This window comes from Oryctolagus cuniculus, chromosome 17, assembly GCF_964237555.1.
Source record: "Oryctolagus cuniculus chromosome 17, mOryCun1.1, whole genome shotgun sequence".
Lineage (NCBI taxonomy): Eukaryota > Metazoa > Chordata > Mammalia > Lagomorpha > Leporidae > Oryctolagus > Oryctolagus cuniculus.
Window position 1 is genome coordinate 61,835,255 of NC_091448.1, and position 22,291 is coordinate 61,857,545.

The 22,291-nt window shown below is 48.1% G+C and overlaps 1 protein-coding gene and 1 long non-coding RNA gene across 18 annotated transcripts in view; one reads left to right on the forward strand and one right to left on the reverse strand.

Annotated features, from left to right (window-relative positions):
* LOC108175821 (uncharacterized) overlaps positions 1-22,291 on the reverse strand; it is a 265,995-nt gene that overhangs the window by 77,416 nt on the left and 166,288 nt on the right. The gene's annotated exons all lie outside the window — the stretch shown is intronic.
* LOC127484334 (leucine-rich repeat-containing protein 37A3) lies at positions 11,332-22,283 on the forward strand. 4 transcript variants are annotated; one of them, XR_011383720.1, is made up of 4 exons: positions 11,332-14,693; positions 15,116-15,214; positions 16,979-18,752; positions 18,953-19,289. XR_011383720.1 is itself a non-coding variant. In XM_070061593.1 (3 exons), the coding sequence occupies exons 2-3, from the start codon at positions 18,294-18,296 to the stop codon at positions 19,184-19,186; spliced, it is 471 nt and encodes a 156-aa protein (XP_069917694.1). In that variant the 5' UTR covers positions 14,700-15,214; positions 16,979-18,293; the 3' UTR covers positions 19,187-19,289. The 4 variants fall into 4 exon arrangements, 1 of the variants encoding a protein (XP_069917694.1); XR_011383719.1 differs by lacking the exon at positions 11,332-14,693 and adding an exon at positions 21,048-22,283 and having other exon boundaries at positions 14,700-15,214; positions 18,953-19,273; XR_011383718.1 differs by lacking the exon at positions 11,332-14,693 and adding an exon at positions 21,048-22,283 and having other exon boundaries at positions 14,700-15,214; positions 19,175-19,273.

Consider the following 22,291-nt stretch of genomic DNA (forward strand, 5'->3'; position numbering starts at 1 on the left):
TTGACAAAGGTAGAGAAAGCGGTATTGCCAGTAAGGCTGGAAGTTGAAGCTCAGCACTTCCAAAATTTGCTTCTCCTCTTGAAATATGGAAAGAGCTGTGACATCACCAAGGTAGTCTAAAGGGGAGTTTCTCACAGGCAAATAGGCCTTTTAAGCTTCTGGGATCATCCCTCACTTCTCCCAGGAAGACAGGCCAACTCTTCACAGCATTTGTTCAGGTACATTTATAATGGAGTCCTTACCTCCCCATTGGACAAGAATTCAGAGGAGAGACAAGAGACTGGCAGCAAGCACGCTAGTGAGGTTGATGAAGAAGTGCACCTGACACATCAAGAAGGGAGCTCAGCCAAAAGTCAGTGTATATGCCCCCATCCGCATTTAGACTATGGTTTGTATGGGTATGGGCAAATTTTTTCAACCATATTCCCTACCCATCTCTGGAAGATTACTAGGCAGAACACCCAAGTGCAGGATCCTCCCTGGGTGTTACATTACTGGGCAGAAAGGTTCCTGGCACCAGACTTGGGACCTTCCTTACAATGATATTGGGCAGGGCCTTTGATCTGCAAATGTTGGGTTGTTCTCAAGACATGTTTCCAAGATATCTAGGCCCCTTGTTTCAGGTAATTGATTTTTTTCCTCCCATAAACATAGGCTAGTACCTGTCAGTTGCATTCTGAAAAGTATATCAAATTTTTTCCATATAAAACACTTTAATCCAATTTAAATAAAAGCCAGTCAATGAAACTGCAAACTTTAAGAAGTTCCTGGGCCGGTGCTGTGGCATAGCAGGTAAAGCCGCCACCTGCAGCACCAGCATCCCATATGGACACCGGTTCGAGTCCCAGCTGCTCCACTTCCAATCCAGCTCTCTGCTCTAGCCTGGGAAAGCAGTGGAGGATGCCCCAAGTGCTTGGGCCCCTGCACCCGTGGGGGACCCGGAAGCAGCTCTGGCTTCTGGCTCAGATCAGCACAACTCTGGCCATTGCATCCATTTGGGGAGTGAACCAGCAGACAGAAGATCCCTCTGCCTCTGCTCCTCTGTAAACTCTGCCTTTCAAATAAATAAATAATAAATCTTTTTTTTTAAAAAAACCTTCCTTTGAAATATGAGAGAAAGGAATTCAGCACTGATTTTAGAAACTTGTTAACAGATCCTCAAATGAACCAAATCTTGCGCTCACTTCCATTTTTTAAAGATTTATTTCTTTATTTGGAAGGCAGAGTTACAGAGAGGCAGAGGCAGAGAGAGGTCTTCCATCCACTGGTTTACTCCCCAGATGGCCACAACAGCCAGAGCTGGGCCAAACTGAAGCCAGGAGTCAGGAGCTTCCTCCAGGTCTCCCACATGATGAAGGGGTCCACGGATTTGAACCATCTTCTACTGCTTTCCCAGTCCATTGCAGACAGCTGGATCAGAAGAGGAGCAGCCGGGACTCGAGCCAGCACCATATGGGATCCCAGCACTGAAGGCACCGGCTTTACCTGCTAAGCCACAGCGCCAGCCCCTTCACTTCCACTTTTAACACCATTACCAGGATATTTGGCAATAAAGACATTTATATCCCACATTCAGAGTACCTGGGGTTCAACACACAGATCTGGCTTCTAACTCCAGCTTCCTCCTAATGCAGACTTTGAGAGCAGCAACGGCTTGGGTAGTTGGGTTCTTGCCACCCATATGGCAAAGCTGGATTGAGTTCTTGATTTCTGGTTTGACTGGCCCCATCTCAGCCATTTCAGGTATTTGGGAAATAATCCAGTACATAAGAGTGCTCTCTCCCTCCCTCTGTCTCTCTACTTCTCAAATAATCATTTCAAATTTAAAAACTATGAAAATCATTACCATATGCCAAGCCATGTGCTAGGTACTGGGAATAAGATAGAGACCTCTCTTGGAGTTTCCATAGTAGAAGCTGTGTCAGACAGTGCATAACAAAATAGATTCTGAAAAGGGCTCTGAAGGAAGTCAGCTGGGTTCTGGTGACAGCAGTATGCTTTGTGCACTTTAACATCTTACACATCTTCTCTATGGCCACACAGGGTAAAACCACTAGAAAGTGCCATTGTTACTTCTAGGTTAGTAGCTGTACCGAGCCAAGGTAGAATGGGGGAAGTTTTCCTATGGCAATGTAAACTGCTATTCATATGTGTTCTAATCATCACACCCACACTGAATTGCCCGCGTCTCCTACAGAAATCTTCTAAGAACTGATTTCACTGTAGCCCCTACCTAACAGAATTGTCAAATATGAAAAAAAAGGATACTGAGAATTTAGAGGAAATGGCCTCATTCCATAATAAATAAGCATAATATGTGTCTTCCTACGTCTGCCCTAACTGGCCCTGATGGGAGGAAAGACAGCTCTTGGATTTGAACTTGGAAGAGGAAAATTCAAGCTAGCAACCAGAACCAGACCACAACTCTGAAGACCCCCCTCCAAAAAAGCCAGCCCCGTTACTTCCTTGGGAAACTCCACCTCCTCCACCCCACCCCACACCAGTGGGCTGCTGGAGTCCTGGAGCCACTGTTGTGCCCAGATCGTTAGATCCCCGCAGAGACCCCCAGAGAGTCGATCACACCAAACTGCAAGAGCAAGGTTTATTCAGGAGTACAAGCCGCGACAGGGACCCCATCCAACCAAACTGCACAGCGGAGGAAGGAGTGAGGCCCCGGTCTTTGTTTGGGAGAGTTTTTAAAGGAAAAAGGGGCTACATCAGCAGGAAAAAAAGAGTTCATACAGCATGGAAGCTTTGGGGGCAGGGAGTTACTTTGTTTAGCAATCTCTACTGTGCTGTCCTTGGTCTACCGAGCTAGCTGTCCCTGGTAAGCTTTGATATCTCCGGAATGCCTGAATGCCTGCTTTTACAAGGACCCGGGTCTGCTATGGGAAATGGAGGCTGCTTTTTTATTGTTTTAAAATGGAGTCACTTTGGTTCTTCATTCCCCCCTTGTTTTTGTACATGTTTGAAAAACCCAATCATGGGTTTTGGACTGACATTTTATAGGTTTTACAAACATTTAAGGGTTTATACTGGGACTGTTGGACCATTAATTGAATGGTGTCCAATCTCTGTTTCATAAACTGTACAAGTTTGTTAACAATGCAAGGTCTGAAGGTTAAAATTAAAAGCAGGAGAACAAGGGCCCTATGAGTCCTGATAGTAGGGTGGCTTGCCACGGAGAAGAATTGAACCAAGACTCAAACCACCCCTGAGAGGCCTCCTGTTCTTTTTTTTATCTTGCCAGCCCCTCCCTGACCTTAGCCAGCCATGTTATCTTTTATTAGGCCCGAGTGATCAGCGTAAAAGCAGCATTTTTTCCCAGAGTGGCGCACAGCCCATCACATCAGTCCCAAAAGTCCAAGAGGTACAGAGGGATGACGATCCGTCTTCAGAGCCACCCCTGTTGATGTGGGGCAACGAGGCACTCTGCGCTGCCATGGGGCGATGTCTTAAGCCACTGTATCCTGGGTGGGGAGCCGAGCACATTCCTGTAGTAGCATTTGGTTGACCTCCTGGTTGCCGAAGGCCTTGGTTCGCTCTATCACCAGCTGTAAACACTTAACCAGACACTGTACTATAGAGACAGGGTGAGACTAAAGCATATTCCAGCCAAAACTGGGAGAAAAATCACTCATTAGTGTGGGAGAGGATTACCAGTACACACATGCTGGGAGTATAAACGGCGATCTACTACAGAGAACAAAGAATTTACAGAAATCCTCAGCGTTTAATTTCTGCTCTACTTTAATACACAGAATAATGACTAGCTATTTGCAGTATATCTTTTTAACTTTTTAACTTTGTGCATTTACTTTTTCTGAACAAGGCGGAGCTGCTGCTGTTATGTGTAACTGAGATAGTAGTTGATATTTAATAGGAAACACTGCTCACAGAACTGTATTTCCTACTAGCCAAATTTACCTAATAATGAATTATCCTGATAATGGAGAGTAGATACCATATGCACTAATTATACAGATGTTAAAGTCACAGTTTTAAACAAGGTAATTTACATTTTGAAGTACACTATTTACGGTAATACTGTTTAAAAGATACTACAGCTGCCCCCACAGGATATGTACAGAATGTCTGTGTACCACTGATTTTAATAAGCAACAAAATTACAAAGGAATGAGGCCCAGGAGTGGGCCAGGCAGGGTCCAGAGTTGCTATTAGAGGAGTCAAGAAAGGTGTTGTCCAAGTTACAAATAAGTTTTCTGATTGAGATGCAAAGAGAACCTGATAGAAGGGGCTTGATAATAACCTGGTGGGCTTTAGGCCTTGTAAGTTAAGGGACCTAGACCTATTTATCTTTTTACATAGGGTACATTTTAAGGGAGGTGTGAACCTCCTTGGGGAAGGCACTCTGTTGACTTTTATTACTTACCTGGCCTGGGAGGAGAGCTGGCCAGGTAAAGGCAGGTGGCATCTCCAATAGGAAATTTACAGCTCTGTCTGCAATGTTACTGACCCTACTTGGCCATTCTTTCAACAGTGGTGGTCACTTTGGAGGCTGGGCTGAGTGAAGGGCTTTTCAGCTTACAGCCAATAAGATCCGTGGCTCTGACCTGAAGTCCTTCGACTCCAGGACAGGTCCATTTCCAGTGATCCAACTCTTGGCTGGCAGAGCTGCCAGGGCTCTTCACAAGCTGACTTCTGCTGAAGCCCAGGCTTACCACATTGAATGCCACTGCAGTGGACTGGCCTGTTGGGTCTCCCTGAGGGCAGATCACTGTACAGAGCTGCCTATAATAGGCCTGCCACCCATCTTTACATTGCTTCTGATGCCCAGCTCTCTTTTTCTCCTGGTTCTTGTTAAATCAGACCAGAGAATGCAAGTCAAGGGAGTGCTCAGTCCCACCTCTAATTTTCATTGCCTAGACTAGAAGTCTATAGTCATAGGCATGTTTTTTATGAATATTTAGCTGGGCTGAGTTACTCTGATTTCTGAACATGGTTGACCTTTAACAGAACTGACTTATATCCTTACCCAAATAGCTATGCAAGGATACTGCCAGATTGTCACTACAAAATCTTACCGGTTACCAGCCATACTTAAAAACCTTGCACCACCAGAGGCAAAACAGATACGTTACTCTGTGTGGTGTTGCCTGGAGGCAGCTTTAATTTTTTATGCTAGTCTTTAATCCAAGTAATTAAGTAATCTTACAAGGAATAATTATATATGGCAATAGGGTCAAAAAGGTAGGGCAGCTTTTCCATGCACAAACATTTTAAGAGTAATATCAAATGAAAACTTAGCAAGTAGATTTAATTATTAGAAAACAACTTAGGAAAACACTTACCAGAAGGTCCAATGTCCTTTACAAATGTTAAGAATACATGTACTTGGGGCTGGCGCCGCGGCTCACTAGGCTAATCCTCTGCCTTGCGGCGCTGGCACACCGGGTTCTAGTCCCCGTCAGGGCACCAGATTCTGTCCTGGTTGCCCCTCTTCCAGGCCAGCTCTCTGCTGTGGCCAGGGAGTGCAGTGGGGGATGGCCCAAGTGCTTGGGCCCTGCACCTCATGGGAGACCAGGATAAGTACCTGGCTCCTGCCATCGGATCAGTGCAGTGCGCCAGCCGCAGCACTCCGGCCGCGGCAGCCATTGGAGGGTGAACCAATGGCAAAAGGAAGACCTTTCTCTCTGTCTCTCTCTCTCACTGTCCACTCTGCCTGTCAAAAAAAAAAAAAAAGAATACATGTACTTGGAAACATCTCTTAAATACCCAACATGGTGTAGCTTGTTTAACCAGCAAATTTAAGCACAAGTAATAAAATGTTTTCAGTTGTTTTTTTTTAACAAGTTTACAGAGATTTAGGTTACACGAATTTTCAATTAACTTTAGCTGTTTAAACTTACAGGAAACATTTTGTTACAGATTACAATATAATCAAACTCTACAGCAATATGAACACTTGAGATAACTTTCTTGTATACATAACATTTAGTCCAGCAGAGACATTAGAAAAACATACATAAATGATACAGAGGAGTTGATTAGATAGATGCATTTAGTTTCACAGCAAACTATAGGGTCACATACATCAGAACAATAAAGCAGTTTCAGTGATAGTTGTTAGAATCTTTAACCTTTTTTATAAATTACCAATTGATTTGAATTACTTTCTGATCTTAGTAAACTCAGTTAACTATACTTTTTCCTAGTTGGTACCTGTAATTCATTATTGGCTTTATCAGTCCACAAAGTCATCCCAAGGTACTGAATACAATAGATGTAGCTGGAAAAAGTCCATTGCAACCAATAGGAGGACAGTTAAACACAGAACCAACAACACTTTAGTTTTATGAGTAGTAAATCTGATATACAAAACTGTGGATGACAAAAGACCTTAAGTTGTTATATTTAAAATTACAAACTTGTTAACCAAGAAGAGACACTTGTTTACTTTACATAGCATTTTTGAAAGCACCTGTAGGATTTTACAAGGCACACTTAACTTTTTTAGGCCTCTGGGGCCCCTTCACCAAGATGACCATCATGTTTAGTAACACTAGATTACCAGACTTTATAATTTTCAGACATTTGTATTAATACCATTTTATATTATGACATAATACAGACCAAATTTGATCACTGTTACAGGGTGATTATTTAAAGGTTTGAAAATAAGCACATATTTAAATAACCCATAGTTCTTAATAAAAACTCAGTTGTTTTTAAACAATTAGAATTTAACAAAGACATCAAGAGAACATAATAGATTACTTTAACTTATTGCTTTAACAGAGAATCAGTAATAGCTTTTGTGTCCAAAAATTTTTTTTCTTATAACTTTTTGTGACTTTTGCATACCCTCTTACTTCAAAAAATTTTTTATGCTTGTGATGTTTTTTATCTGTCAATTTTCTTGCTTTACATTTTGAAATAACCTATTAAAATCTTTAAATTAAGACAACATTTTTAAACAAGGTAACACATTAAATTTCAGTGTTAATTAATTTTAAGTGATGTTGAACTACTTTTTATATAGACAATCTATGAAAACACGTTAGCAAATTTAAGTAGTTTTTCTATAGAACATAAGGTGTAAGGTGTGGAAAGTACCAAAGTTTACATTTAGACACTTATCTCATTTGTCTTTACCCAATTTAAATTAGCAGTTACACCTAAATGACTTAAGATCCTGATATTATATATATCTGAATTTAATTAAAATTAAAATTGTATTTATCTAAAACAAGTGCTAATTACCTATTACTGTTTCATTGAGTACTGACCACCCAGAAATTTTTGAAAACAAATTGCAAAATAAGTTCAGCAAGTTACAAAGCAATATCTTCTGGCTTGTATGAGATAAAACAGAAGAGCCATCAGAAGGGTGGGATACCCGATTTGTTTCATTGATAAGACAGGGAGAGTAGACTTTGGACCAGACCTGATTTTAAGATAGAGTTCAAATTCTGAGATAAGGCAAGGGGGAGGAGAGTTACCCAGTCCATGCCAATCTCTAAGGCCAAAATCAAATTTTGTGCCAATCTTTCGCACAGCGCCACTGCTTTGAAACCCGCCAACAGAGCCTGGCGATAGACATGTGTGGGGAGCAACCCGGACTGGACTGAGTTACTGGAATTAAGACTTATTCTATGCATCTGCTCTCCCACAATGTGGCGCTGGGAGAGGAGCATACAGCTTCTACCCCGCTGCCTCTCACCAACTTGACAAGCTGCAAGAGCCGCTCCTGATTCCAGGAGCCGCTCCTGATTCCAGCGTACTCGGCATGTGGGCAGCCGAGTTGGGATTGGTGGAGGAGGACTATAAAGGAGGAGAGAGACAACATGCACCAGGAACACCTGAGGAACACCTGTGCAGCCCCTGAGAGAGCTGGCCGGTGGTGTGCCACTCCCCCGCGGAAGTGGGGAATGTGGCAGGGGGAACCACCCTTCCACGGAGGTGGAAGGGACGGTAGCCAACCCGGGAAGAACCAGCAGCAAACCCGGGGAGGGCCGAGCAGACGAAAGAACAACACAGGGTCCTGTGTTGTTCCTCCACGAAGACGGGGAGCGACATAATGGTGCCGTGACTCGGATAGGAAGCTTAGGAGGGAAGAAACGGGGAGAAATGGGAAAATACCAGAGAGAGAGACTAGCAAACAGCCTAGGGAAAAGCCGGACGAAAAAGGTGCTGGAAGAAGCTATTGAAAGCCTAGGCATAGACTCGGATACGGACTACGGGGGGAAGCCGGGAGAAATCTCTAAGGTCGAAAGCGAAAGTGAAAGCTAGAACAAACAGACTTGAATACGGACTGTGGGGAGAAGCCAGGAGAAATGAGGGAGGAATATTGTTGGAAGAAAACTTAGGGAAATATACCGGGTAGAGAAAAATGTTAGGGAAATTGAAGCCGCGGGGGGCAGGCCGAGGTGGAAACATAAGCCAGTTTGGAATTCTTTAAGTCAGCCCGGGGGGCAAAAGGTGAAAATCTGGAACCAGAGGCAGAGACGTGGGCCACCAGGTTGGAATCCGTCAGATTAGCCCAGGGAGCAAAGGACGGGAAGCCAAACCATAAGGCGGAGACACGTAAGCTAGGTTGAATTTGCCAGGTTAGCCCGGGGAACTTAGATTGAATACCGGTGGTGGCGGAAACGTAAGCTACGCTGTGTGACTCGCGGAAGCCGCCGCGTGCAGAGAGAGCACGGGGCGTGAATAGATAGGGAACGCGGGGCTGGTGCAAAGGGGGTGGAGACCGCGGAGGGCGCGAAGCCAAGCCGCGCAAAGCCGGGAAGCCGCGCAGATGAGGGAAGCGTGGGCTGAAGCAGCTCAGAGCCAGGAAGCCGCCGAGAAGCAGCCTCGGGGCGGGCGCCGGGAAGCCGCAGGGATAAGAGAAACAGAAGTTTAGAAGTGAAATGAGAGAAATAGGAATGCTGGTAGATAGAAGTAAAATAGGAGAAATAGGAATGCCCGGAGATAGAGAAATAGAGAAAGGCCTCCCCACAACATAGCAATGAGAGAGCTTGGATTCGGTCTGCCTGATTAGGATGATAAGCACCTGCGGGCGGCTAGCAGCTTATGCGCCGCAGGTCACCGAAGACAGGCACAAATTAACATCAATAAGTCTCCCCACAATACAGCAATGAGAAGGCTTGGATTCGGTTTGCCTGATTGCTAGGTCTTGTAAGCACCTGCAGGCAGTTCTAGCAGAGCAGAGCATGCGCTGCAGGGCACCGAACACAGGCACACATCAGCGCCTAAAAACCTCCTCACAACATGGCGAAGAGAGGACCCGGATTCGGTTTGCCTGATTGGTGGGCTTGTAAGCACCTGTGGGCAACTCTAGCAAGCAGAGCAGAGTGTGTGCCACGGGGCACCGAAGACAGGCGCGTATCAATGCCAAAAAATAAAAAGAAACGGGGATCTGTAGGGAGCAACCCGGACTGGACTGAGTTACTGGAATTAAGACTTATTCTATGCATCTGCTCTCCCACAATGTGGCGCTGGGAGAGGAGCGTACAGCTTCTACCCAGCTGCCTCTCACCAACTTGACAAGCTGCAAGAGCTGCTCCTGATTGGAGGAGAGCAGCGTACTCGGCGTGTGGGCAGCCGAGTTGGGATTGGCGGAGGAGGACTATAAAGGAGGAGAGAGACAACATGCACCAGGAACACCTGAGGAACACCTGTGCAGCCCCCGAGAGAGCCGGCCGGTGGTGTGCCACTCCCCCGCGGAAGTGGGGAATGTGGCAGGGGGAACCACCCTTCCACGGAGGTGGAAGGGACGGTAGCCAACCCGGGAAGAACCAGCAGCAAACCCGGGGAGGGCCGAGCAGACGAAAGAACAACACAGGGTCCTGTGTCGTTCCTCCACGAAGACGGGGAGCGACAGACATGGACTCTCTCCTTTACAGAAATTAACCCAATTGTAATTGTCCTTTTTAACATTTACATTGTTTTAACATGCCAGAGGCTGTTCACCTTGGAGACCTGTTGCAGATATGGGTATGGCCCGGCGTGAGAGATTTATACCCTCTCCCCCAGATTTTTAAGGGCCAGCAAGAGCTCAGGGATGCCGCCAGCCCCCCAGGGCTCCCGCTGGCTTTCCGCGCTTTATTGAAATTTTTTACTTTGACATTTAGAGCACTGGGCAGAAATCACATCGCGTCAACACATGCCACGGGCCCTCAGGATGCTTTAACAATTGGATTCCCCTGGTCTGCACCAGTTCTAAGTTGGCTGTTAGGTGCCAGCCAAGGCCAGCCACTGCATGGAACTGAGGCCGCAGGGGTGGGCCCGGCGGGGGGAGGGGCCACGCACTGCGCGGCACTGCGGGAAAAGGAGAGGGGTCTCCTCCTCGCACCCCGACCCCGGGAGCACCGCGCATGCAGAGCCTGCCAGGCTCCCCGAAGGCGGCCGCAACTCCCATCGCAGCTGGAGCAATCCATGGGAAGGGCCCAGCTCTCATCCAGAGTCCCCGCCGCCTGCTCCCCAGGTGCCGGGGGAAGGCGCACATCCAACTCCACTTTGCGCTCCAGCCCGACCGACCCAGCCCCTAACCTACATTATTATGAGCCACCTTTTTTTTACATTTTTTTTTACTGTGCAAGAGTTAGATCCAGTGGAGTCACCCCATGTTCTGTCCAGTTAAGTCAGTTGTCAACAGAAATAACACAAACACCACTTAACAAAAAGACAAACACAGGGCCCATATAGAATTTCTGCGGACAGATTCAGATGGTCATATTACAGAAGATCTCGACTGCTCCAAGGGCAAACCTCCGGGAGTCTGAAGGAGACCAAAGACCTTACAGATGGGACAAGAACTCTGCAGCAGTCCCTGTTCTCTTCATCCCCAGATACAGATTGGACCTACCCAGGTACCAGATGAGGAATCGGGACATCTCCCGTTTCCTGCAGGGTGTGCCCTGCAAGCGTGTCCACTTGGGCAGTGACCCTCCACAGATTCAGAATACAGATACAACGGCCGATGCTTCAGATTCATTGTTTAACGAACAAACAAAAAAACTCACCCAGTCAACTGGAGCAAACCTTCGGGGTTGAAGTAGCTGAGGGGCTTTTTGGGGATCACAATCCCAGACAAGCCCCCAAATATGTTGTGCCCAGATCATTAGATCCCCGCAGAGACCCCCAGAGAGTTGATCACACCAAACTGTAAGAGCAAGGTTTCTTCGGGAGTACAAGCCACAACAGGGACCCCATCCAATGAACCCATGCAGCAGAGGAAGGAGTGAGGCCCCAGTCTTTGTTTGGGAGAGTTTTTAAAGGAAAAATGGGCTACATCAGCAGGAAAAAAGAGTTCATACAGCATGGAAGCTTTGGGCTCAGGGAGTTACAGCGGGGGCTTACAGCACCGGAGCTTTGGGGGCAGGGAGTTACTTTGTTTAGCAATCTCTACTGTGCTGTCCTTGGTCTACCGAGCTAGCTGTCCCTGGTAAAGTTTGATATCTCTGGAATGCCTGAATGCCTGCTTTTACAAGGACCTGGGTCTGCTATGGGAAATGGAGGCTGCTTTTTTTATTGTTTTAAAATGGAGTAATTTTGGTTCTTCACCACCTGGGTCTGTGACCCAGATCCTGCCTTGTGATGAGGGATGATGAGGCTGGCAGGGAGGCAGCTGTCGCCTCTGCATGGGCAGCGGAGGCTGGGGCCCAGTGGCTGTAGAAAAAGGCTGCCCTGGCTCAAAGCTGAAGAGCCCTGGAGGCGGAGCCTAATAAAGAATGTGTAAATAAAGGTCAGGTGTCATAAAGGGTGGGGCGGGGTGCACAGTTGCTAAGGCACGTGCTCCAAGGGGCTGCCATAATCCATCAGCTCCTGCTCAGGGCATACTGCATGTGCCCCAGCAGCCTGAGTCACTGTATCCTGAAAACCCCATCAATGACCCATCTGTGCCTGTGGGTCCCATGGCTCCTCTTCAAGTGGCAACTGCTGTGGCTGCTGGTCCAGGCGACTCAGCCTCTGGAGTGGACCCAGGACCTGGTCCAGCTGACCTCCAGCCTCCCTTGGCTCTCTGAGCCCTGGTCTTCCCACTCCTCGAACTTCCCACCTGAATCACCTGACGCGCTCACACCCATGGCAGACCCCAGCAGCTCTGATGACCTGCGGTCTTCTGCTCTTTCCCAGATGCTGGCCTCGCCTCAAGAGTCCACTGTGAGTTTGCTTCCTTTTCTGGAACTGCCCCCAGAGCCAGAACAGCTTGCTGTTCCGTACCAGTATTTCAATAGGCTGACTCGACAACAGAGGCTACCAGAGGCGATTCCCGTGCTAGACGGGGATCAGGATCAGCCCCTGGCTCTGCCTCCTTGACTGGAAGGAAATGCTCACCAGTCATTGGAAGCACTCGTTCTGCCTCTAGACAGTCAGAGTTCACAAGGAAACAAGTTGATTGTTTCACCCCTGACTCCCAAGAAAGATCTAGCTCCGCGTCGATGGCTTCCTAAGGTTGGTGTTGGAACTCCAGACAAAGCAGACAAGCTTCAGGGTCAAAATCAAGTTTTGCTGGCTGACTATGGGGTCTATCCTGGTGGTTTTCATACAGAATCCCAGGAGAACCCAGGGGAAACTGCACAGCCCTCTGAGCAGGCTGAACCATCTCAATTCCTGCTGGAGGGCCAGACTCAAAATCCAGAGACTCAGGAGCCCATCCAATCCTCCTCCCCACAGCAAGAAGAACAAGCTCCGCCTCCACAGCCCGTTGAACCAGATGAACCTTCTTCACCCCAGCAAGAGGGCCCAGGTGCAGACCTACAGCAGCCCGAGGAAGAAGCATCTCCATTGCAGCAGGAGGCCCCCGCTCAGAATCCATTTGCTACTGCAGAAGTAGTAGGTCAGGCATCAGTGTATCATGATCCTAACACTCTATCCTCACCTCAGATTGTAGCTCTCCAAGCAAACTTCCCCAGAGTCACACTGAAACCTGCAGACACGGAGCTGACAGAAGCCTCAGGGGCAGGTGAGGAAGTTCAATCTACTCCAAGCACGGAGCAGGCTCCAGCTCAGCCTCTGGGGCATCCTGAGGGAGTGGGACTCCCCTCAGCCCAACAAGAGGCCCCATTGCAGACTCCGGAATTCCCTGGGAGAGTGGAATCTTGGACTCAAGAGGGTCTAGCTCAGACTTCAGATCTCCCTGAGGAGACTGGACCTTTCTCTACCCAAAACGATGCCGCAGCTCAGCCCTCAGAGTATGCTGAGGAAGTCAGCCCATCTGTAGGCCAGCAGGGGGCCCCAGCTCAGCCTCCAGGCCTGCCTGTGACCACTGAATATTCCCCAGCAATCAGGAGCAGCCTGCTCAGCCTTCTGAGTCTCCCGAGATCGAACCTTCTAGAAGCCAACTGGAAGACCCGGAGAAGCCTTTGGCACTCCCTGTGGAAGTCAAATCTCCAGTACAGCAAGATCCCCAAGCTCAAGTGCTAGACTCTCCTGAAGAGAATATCATAGCTCAGACAACACAGATTCAGAAGGGGACAGACTGGTCTCCAGATCAGAATCAAGTTCACCGTTATAACCTGCCCAACGTGACCATCAAGCCTGCAGATGTGGCGCTGACCATAACTCCGGAGCCTACCATGGAGCGGGACGCTGCTCCAGCACAGCAGGAGGGCTCTGCTCAGACTCCAGGCCCTCCTGTGGAGACAGAACCCTATATTAGTGATCAGGAGCAGCCCACTCAGTATGTTGAGTATTCTGTAGAGAACAAACCCTCTCCAGCCCAGCAGGAGACCCCATATCAAACTCTGGGCCCTTCCCTGGAGACAGAAGCTTCTCCAGCCCAGCAGGAACCCCCAGAGCAGACTCCAGTCCCTTCTGCAGAGACAGAACCTTCCCCATTCCAGCAGGCACCCAGAGCTCACACTGCACGCCCTTCCGTGGAGGCAGAACCTTCTCCCCGTGAACAGGAGCAGATAGCTCAGTATACGGAGGCTCTGGTGGAGACTCAGCCTCCTCCAGGCCCTCCTGTGGAGACAGAGCCTTCTCTCAGAGAACAGCAGCAGATTGCTCAGTATGCGGAGGCCCTGGTGGAGACTCAAGCTCCTCCAGGCCAGCTGGAGGCCCTAGCTCTGACTCCAGTCCCTCCTATGGAGACAGAACCTTATATCAGTGAGCAGGAGCAACCAAGGTGGCCCTCTGAGTCTTCTGAGGAGGTTGAATCTTCTGGAAAGAAGACAGAAGTCCCAGCCCAGCCTCCAAGCCCTCACACAGTGACCATTTTATCTCCCGGTCACTATCAAGTTCAGCAGTACGACTTGCACAATGTGACTACTAAACCTCCAGACCTGCAGCTGACCGTAACACCAAAACCTGCAGCAGAACTGGAAACATTTCCAGTCAGCCATCAGGCCACGACAACTCAGGCCTCAGTCCCAGCTCTGCCTCCAAAGCCTCTTGAAGAGGTTGAACCATTGCAATTCAATCCCCAGAAGTTATGCAGGATGAGAAACCCTCTATGACCCAACAGGAGGAAACAGCTGAAAATGTACAGACCCCAAGGAGGCTGAGCCTTCTCCAATCCATCAGGAAGCCCAAGCTCTGAGGCCCAGGTGCAACTGCCCTGTGCCAAGCTCACCTCCAAAACAGGCATCCTGATGAAGCTCCTCAGTGAGCAGCAGGAAGAAAAGATAGCCAAGAAAGAATGGGACACAGAGCAGTGGAGGACTGAGACCTATATCAATGAGAGTACAGAAGCCCCGAGTGGACAGAAAGAGCAGGAGTCGAGTAAGGTGAGGACAGGAGACCTGCACTTTCCCATCACTTAGGAGACCCCACATGGGAAGACCAGGGGCTCCCAGTTAAGATCCCTTGGCTCTCTGAGCCCTGGTCTTCCCACTCCTTGAATGTCCCACCTGAATCGCCTGACTCGCTCACACCCATGGCAGACCCTGGCGGCTTTGATTACCTGGGGTCTTCTGCTCCCTTCCAGGTGCTGGCACACCACACCCACTTCCATGCCTACTCCTTCTCTGGGCACCTCTCCCTCCTTCCTCTAGTCTCATATTCAAGAGCAACAATTGGCCACCAGGCACCTACCCAGATGTCCTGGCCGCACACCTCAAGAACGCCTTTGCTGGCACCTTGGCTCACCTGTTTGACCCACCCAAGGAACCCCTTTACAGGTAACTTAGTTCTTTGTTTCTATTCATAGGATCTTACCTAGCCATATGGCCTGCTGCCTCTGCCAATTTAAACATACTATCAAGAGTGTCTGCATGACCATCAAGCCTGGCAAATACGACACATTGGCGTGAGTCGGAACTACCTGATGATCTTTTTTTTTAATTTTTATTTGTTTTAAATTTCTTACTTTAAAATTTTAGGGACAAGTTTAAAGTAACAATGTGATTAACTGCTATATTTTTATTCATCCATTCAGATTTCAACTCCCTAAATTGCTAAACTGCTCCCTTGCTAAAAGTCAGGTTCCCAATTACCACTATGTAATTTAATAATGTAACTTACATATGCACAAAGGATCATGAAAAAGAGATGGAAGGGGAAGGAAGTAATGTTGGGAACCACACACGTGGTGTTCTGTGCTCTTGGGTGCTTTGCTTTCCAATGATAACTCATTTGCACACAGTCTATAAACTGGTTTTCTATGTGTTGGGCCTCAAGGGCCCTCTGTCTTATAGAACAGGTCTACACTGCTCACTGCGGTTGTTTGTTTTTGCACTTGTAGAAAAGAGTACAAGTGATGCTGTTTTATTGGGAGCCTGGGAGTTTCTGGTCCCACAACCAGAAATGGCTGCCTGGCTCCTCTGATGCAGTCGGAAGGCTCCTCCATTCCTGTAGACTGTCCAATTCTGAACCTGCTCTGAGTCTCATGCTTTTCTATCCACAGAACACTCGGGTACTTTTAAGTATCTTTCTGTAGATGAGGGTTATTACCACTGATGTCATGACTTCCAAAATGTGACCACTTTCTTCCTTAGACAGCTTGAATTCGGATCTCAGTCAGGGATCTGAGGCATTAGCACAGTGATAACTGTATACCCATCTACACAATGTTGCTCACCTTTCTGACCAGTTTCCTACCAATTTTATTATTCCCTTCATCTCAAGAGGTGAGAAGGACAAGCATTGTTAATCTCCCTTTACAAGGGTGGGAAAGAACACATTGAGGTGAGGAGCAAGGCCCCTTGGCTTGACCTCCTCTGCCCTCACTCCCCTTACATGCCTATCTTTTGCCATGGACACCTGTGATGGCAGCAAGAACACAGGGCCACAGGGAGGGAGGGGGGGAGGAAGCCTGTGCTCCCTCAGCATGAGGCAGGACTGTGGAATGATGTGGCTGAGAAGCAGGGGCAGAGCCACAGAAGGGGCAGCTGGGTGGGGCCATTTGTCCTCCAGCCTTATTCTAAGCCTGGAGTGGTTGGTCATTGGAAACCAATGAAATAATACTGATCATAGTTACTGCTTTTTTAACACTGTGAACTCTTCTGAACGCCCCCTCTCAAAAATACCTTTTTCTCCTTTGTTGTTGCCATTTCATAAGGTTTGAGTTTGGTTTTACTTTTCTCTCTAAAGTCTCAATGATGGCCGGCACGGCTCAGTAGGCTAATCCTCCACCTAGCGGCACTGGCCCACTTGGTTCTAGTCCCGGTCGGGGAGCTGGATTCTTTCCCGGTTGCCCCTCTTCCAGGCCAGCTGTCTGCTGTGGCCAGGGAAGGCAGTGGAGGATGGCCCAAGTGCTTAGGCCCTGCACCCCATGGGAGACCAAGAGAAGCACCTGGCTCCTGCCTTTGGATCAGCGCGGTGCGCAGGCCACAGCACGCCAGCCGTGGCGGCCACTGGAGGGTGAACCAACGGCAAAAGGAAGACCTTTCTCTCTGTTTCTCTCTCTCTCACTGTCCACTCTGCCCGTCAAAAAATTCTTTTTTAAATTTAAAGTCTCAATGGTACCCCAAATATTAGATTTGACTCCTAATTTAATTGATCAGAGTGTAGGGACATAAAACTGTCCCATCAGTCTTCTGTGCCAAAAAGCAGTCTCTTCTTTTTTTGACAGTTGAAGAAGCATCTATAGGGAACCCAAAGGGGGCATTCATGAAGATATTGCAAGCCTGGAAGAACAACACCAGCAAGCAGCTGACTATTGAGCCAGAGAACTCAGTATCAAAGAGAAACAGCGTGGACTTCCCAGGCCGCATGAGTGAACAGCGGGACCTCAACGATGAAAGTGACATTATTAGTGCACTTATTATTGCCTTATTTCTCAGAGGAAAATCTACAAAATGTAGAATCAACATTATTACCATTCATTACACTGCTTTTTTCAAATGTGCAAGATAGAGAGAAGTCCCTGAGCTATGTGAAAACCCACATAAGGAGGCCCTCTCATCCTTACAGAAATAAGTTGAGAAAGCTCTATTTTCTGGAGAATTTGTTAGATGAAGTAATTCAAGAAAAAAATCGATGAGGTTAAAAAGGAAGAAAAAGCCACACTTATGCAGCCTATCCTGTTAGGTCCTCAATTTAACCCTCAAATCCTCCTAAAGAAATCAGAAACTGCCCCATCACAGAAGAACAGCCTGGCAACCATGCCAAGTGTGGGGTACAGGCTGCAGAGAGTGAAAAAAGTCACCAAGGGGCCAAAGGGCTTACGGGAAAGGCACCTCCAGATGAGGAAGAGCCTCGGGAGGAGACAGGGCACCTGGCCCTTTGCGGAGAGCATTGGGGGAAGAAGGCTTGGGAGAGCAGGCTCCAGGGAGCTGAAGGAGCTTCAAGTGGCTCAGAGGCCCAGGCAGGTGGCCGGAAACTCCTTGCACACGGAGCCCTTGCTCACAAAGGAACGTGAGGCTGCAGCCTCCTCTTTCCTGAAGAAACACATCCTGGGCAGGCCTTCTACCTCCCCTGCAAAATCTCTCTCTGAGATCAACAACAAAGGAAGACTTAACCTACACCATTTTTGTCTTAGAAGATGCCAATGCTAGAGCCAAAAATAAGGCGGCAGGGAAACCAATCTCGCATTCCAGACAGAATTACCGCTTTCATAAAACTCGCTCTCTCTCACCTGGTCCTCCGAACCCCCAAGGCCAAACTGAGTCAGAAGTTCAGAAGGAAAAATTCCCTCAACAGGCTGATGGCTGGGAAGAGGCCTCCGTTCCCTGCACTGCGGAGTCTCATAAACTCCCCATCCGGAGAGGCTTTCTCATCCCCCGGAGGCCTGCATTCTCAGGGGAGTCCTCCTCTGAGAGAATTGGCACTTTCAGAACCTTCTATAGAAGACACGGGAGGAAAACCATTCCAGAGGGCGTGTTTTCGAAGAAAATATTTTGACAGAAAACACCACTGTGCATGAAGAAACGCTCCCTGGCGACAAAATGCACATAGATCCTTCAGCTACAGATTCTGCTGGGACCGAGTTCAACGTAATGCCAACTGTGGACCAAACCAAGGAAACACAGTGGGAATACCCCAGCGAGGGCACTGAAGCCCCCACCATGCCCGCAGGCTTCACCTACCCCGTGATGCTGTCCCAGGGAGAACAGTTTGAAATTCAGCTGAATCAGCAGCTATGGTCCCTCATCCCCAACACGGACATGAAAAAGCTCATTTCTCACGTCATCCGCACTCTGAAAATGGACTGCTCTGAGGCCCAGGCACAACTGCCCTGTGCCAAGCTCATCTCCAAAACAGGCATCCTGATGAAGCTCCTCAGTGAGCAGCAGGAAGAAAAGATAGCCAAGAAAGAATGGGACACAGAGCAGTGGAGGACTGAGACCTATATCAATGAGAGTACAGAAGCCCCGAGTGGACAGAAAGAGCAGGAGTCGAGTAAGGTGAGGACAGGAGACCTGCACTTTCCCATCACTTAGGAGACCCCACATGGGAAGACCAGGGGCTCCCAGTTAAGATCCCTTGGCTCTCTGAGCCCTGGTCTTCCCACTCCTTGAATGTCCCACCTGAATCGCCTGACTCGCTCACACCCATGGCAGACCCTGGCGGCTTTGATTACCTGGGGTCTTCTGCTCCCTTCCAGGTGCTGGCACACCACACCCACTTCCATGCCTACTCCTTCTCTGGGCACCTCTCCCTCCTTCCTCTAGTCTCATATTCAAGAGCAACAATTGGCCACCAGGCACCTACCCAGATGTCCTGGCCGCACACCTCAAGAACGCCTTTGCTGGCACCTTGGCTCACCTGTTTGACCCACCCAAGGAACCCCTTTACAGGTAACTTAGTTCTTTGTTTCTATTCATAGGATCTTACCTAGCCATATGGCCTGCTGCCTCTGCCAATTTAAACATACTATCAAGAGTGTCTGCATGACCATCAAGCCTGGCAAATACGACACATTGGCGTGAGTCGGAACTACCTGATGATCTTTTTTTTTAATTTTTATTTGTTTTAAATTTCTTACTTTAAAATTTTAGGGACAAGTTTAAAGTAACAATGTGATTAACTGCTATATTTTTATTCATCCATTCAGATTTCAACTCCCTAAATTGCTAAACTGCTCCCTTGCTAAAAGTCAGGTTCCCAATTACCACTATGTAATTTAATAATGTAACTTACATATGCACAAAGGATCATGAAAAAGAGATGGAAGGGGAAGGAAGTAATGTTGGGAACCACACACGTGGTGTTCTGTGCTCTTGGGTGCTTTGCTTTCCAATGATAACTCATTTGCACACAGTCTATAAACTGGTTTTCTATGTGTTGGGCCTCAAGGGCCCTCTGTCTTATAGAACAGGTCTACACTGCTCACTGCGGTTGTTTGTTTTTGCACTTGTAGAAAAGAGTACAAGTGATGCTGTTTTATTGGGAGCCTGGGAGTTTCTGGTCCCACAACCAGAAATGGCTGCCTGGCTCCTCTGATGCAGTCGGAAGGCTCCTCCATTCCTGTAGACTGTCCAATTCTGAACCTGCTCTGAGTCTCATGCTTTTCTATCCACAGAACACTCGGGTACTTTTAAGTATCTTTCTGTAGATGAGGGTTATTACCACTGATGTCATGACTTCCAAAATGTGACCACTTTCTTCCTTAGACAGCTTGAATTCGGATCTCAGTCAGGGATCTGAGGCATTAGCACAGTGATAACTGTATACCCATCTACACAATGTTGCTCACCTTTCTGACCAGTTTCCTACCAATTTTATTATTCCCTTCATCTCAAGAGGTGAGAAGGACAAGCATTGTTAATCTCCCTTTACAAGGGTGGGAAAGAACACATTGAGGTGAGGAGCAAGGCCCCTTGGCTTGACCTCCTCTGCCCTCACTCCCCTTACATGCCTATCTTTTGCCATGGACACCTGTGATGGCAGCAAGAACACAGGGCCACAGGGAGGGAGGGGGGGAGGAAGCCTGTGCTCCCTCAGCATGAGGCAGGACTGTGGAATGATGTGGCTGAGAAGCAGGGGCAGAGCCACAGAAGGGGCAGCTGGGTGGGGCCATTTGTCCTCCAGCCTTATTCTAAGCCTGGAGTGGTTGGTCATTGGAAACCAATGAAATAATACTGATCATAGTTACTGCTTTTTTAACACTGTGAACTCTTCTGAACGCCCCCTCTCAAAAATACCTTTTTCTCCTTTGTTGTTGCCATTTCATAAGGTTTGAGTTTGGTTTTACTTTTCTCTCTAAAGTCTCAATGATGGCCGGCACGGCTCAGTAGGCTAATCCTCCACCTAGCGGCACTGGCCCACTTGGTTCTAGTCCCGGTCGGGGAGCTGGATTCTTTCCCGGTTGCCCCTCTTCCAGGCCAGCTGTCTGCTGTGGCCAGGGAAGGCAGTGGAGGATGGCCCAAGTGCTTAGGCCCTGCACCCCATGGGAGACCAAGAGAAGCACCTGGCTCCTGCCTTTGGATCAGCGCGGTGCGCAGGCCACAGCACGCCAGCCGTGGCGGCCACTGGAGGGTGAACCAACGGCAAAAGGAAGACCTTTCTCTCTGTTTCTCTCTCTCTCACTGTCCACTCTGCCCGTCAAAAAATTCTTTTTTAAATTTAAAGTCTCAATGGTACCCCAAATATTAGATTTGACTCCTAATTTAATTGATCAGAGTGTAGGGCTGTGGACTGACATAAAACTGTCCCATCAGTCTTCTGTGCCAAAAAGCAGTCTCTTCTTTTTTTGACAGTTGAAGAAGCATCTATAGGGAACCCAAAGGGGGCATTCATGAAGATATTGCAAGCCTGGAAGAACAACACCAGCAAGCAGCTGACTATTGAGCCAGAGAACTCAGTATCAAAGAGAAACAGCGTGGACTTCCCAGGCCGCATGAGTGAACAGCGGGACCTCAACGATGAAAGTGACATTATTAGTGCACTTATTATTGCCTTATTTCTCAGAGGAAAATCTACAAAATGTAGAATCAACATTATTACCATTCATTACACTGCTTTTTTCAAATGTGCAAGATAGAGAGAAGTCCCTGAGCTATGTGAAAACCCACATAAGGAGGCCCTCTCATCCTTACAGAAATAAGTTGAGAAAGCTCTATTTTCTGGAGAATTTGTTAGATGAAGTAATTCAAGAAAAAAATCGATGAGGTTAAAAAGGAAGAAAAAGCCACACTTATGCAGCCTATCCTGTTAGGTCCTCAATTTAACCCTCAAATCCTCCTAAAGAAATCAGAAACTGCCCCATCACAGAAGAACAGCCTGGCAACCATGCCAAGTGTGGGGTACAGGCTGCAGAGAGTGAAAAAAGTCACCAAGGGGCCAAAGGGCTTACGGGAAAGGCACCTCCAGATGAGGAAGAGCCTCGGGAGGAGACAGGGCACCTGGCCCTTTGCGGAGAGCATTGGGGGAAGAAGGCTTGGGAGAGCAGGCTCCAGGGAGCTGAAGGAGCTTCAAGTGGCTCAGAGGCCCAGGCAGGTGGCCGGAAACTCCTTGCACACGGAGCCCTTGCTCACAAAGGAACGTGAGGCTGCAGCCTCCTCTTTCCTGAAGAAACACATCCTGGGCAGGCCTTCTACCTCCCCTGCAAAATCTCTCTCTGAGATCAACAACAAAGGAAGACTTAACCTACACCATTTTTGTCTTAGAAGATGCCAATGCTAGAGCCAAAAATAAGGCGGCAGGGAAACCAATCTCGCATTCCAGACAGAATTACCGCTTTCATAAAACTCGCTCTCTCTCACCTGGTCCTCCGAACCCCCAAGGCCAAACTGAGTCAGAAGTTCAGAAGGAAAAATTCCCTCAACAGGCTGATGGCTGGGAAGAGGCCTCCGTTCCCTGCACTGCGGAGTCTCATAAACTCCCCATCCGGAGAGGCTTTCTCATCCCCCGGAGGCCTGCATTCTCAGGGGAGTCCTCCTCTGAGAGAATTGGCACTTTCAGAACCTTCTATAGAAGACACGGGAGGAAAACCATTCCAGAG

Excerpts from the sequence above, each read along its gene's own strand:
- LOC127484334 (XM_070061593.1), top strand. The coding sequence starts at position 18,294 with ATGCACATAGATCCTTCAGCTACAGATTCTGCTGGGACCGAGTTCAAC.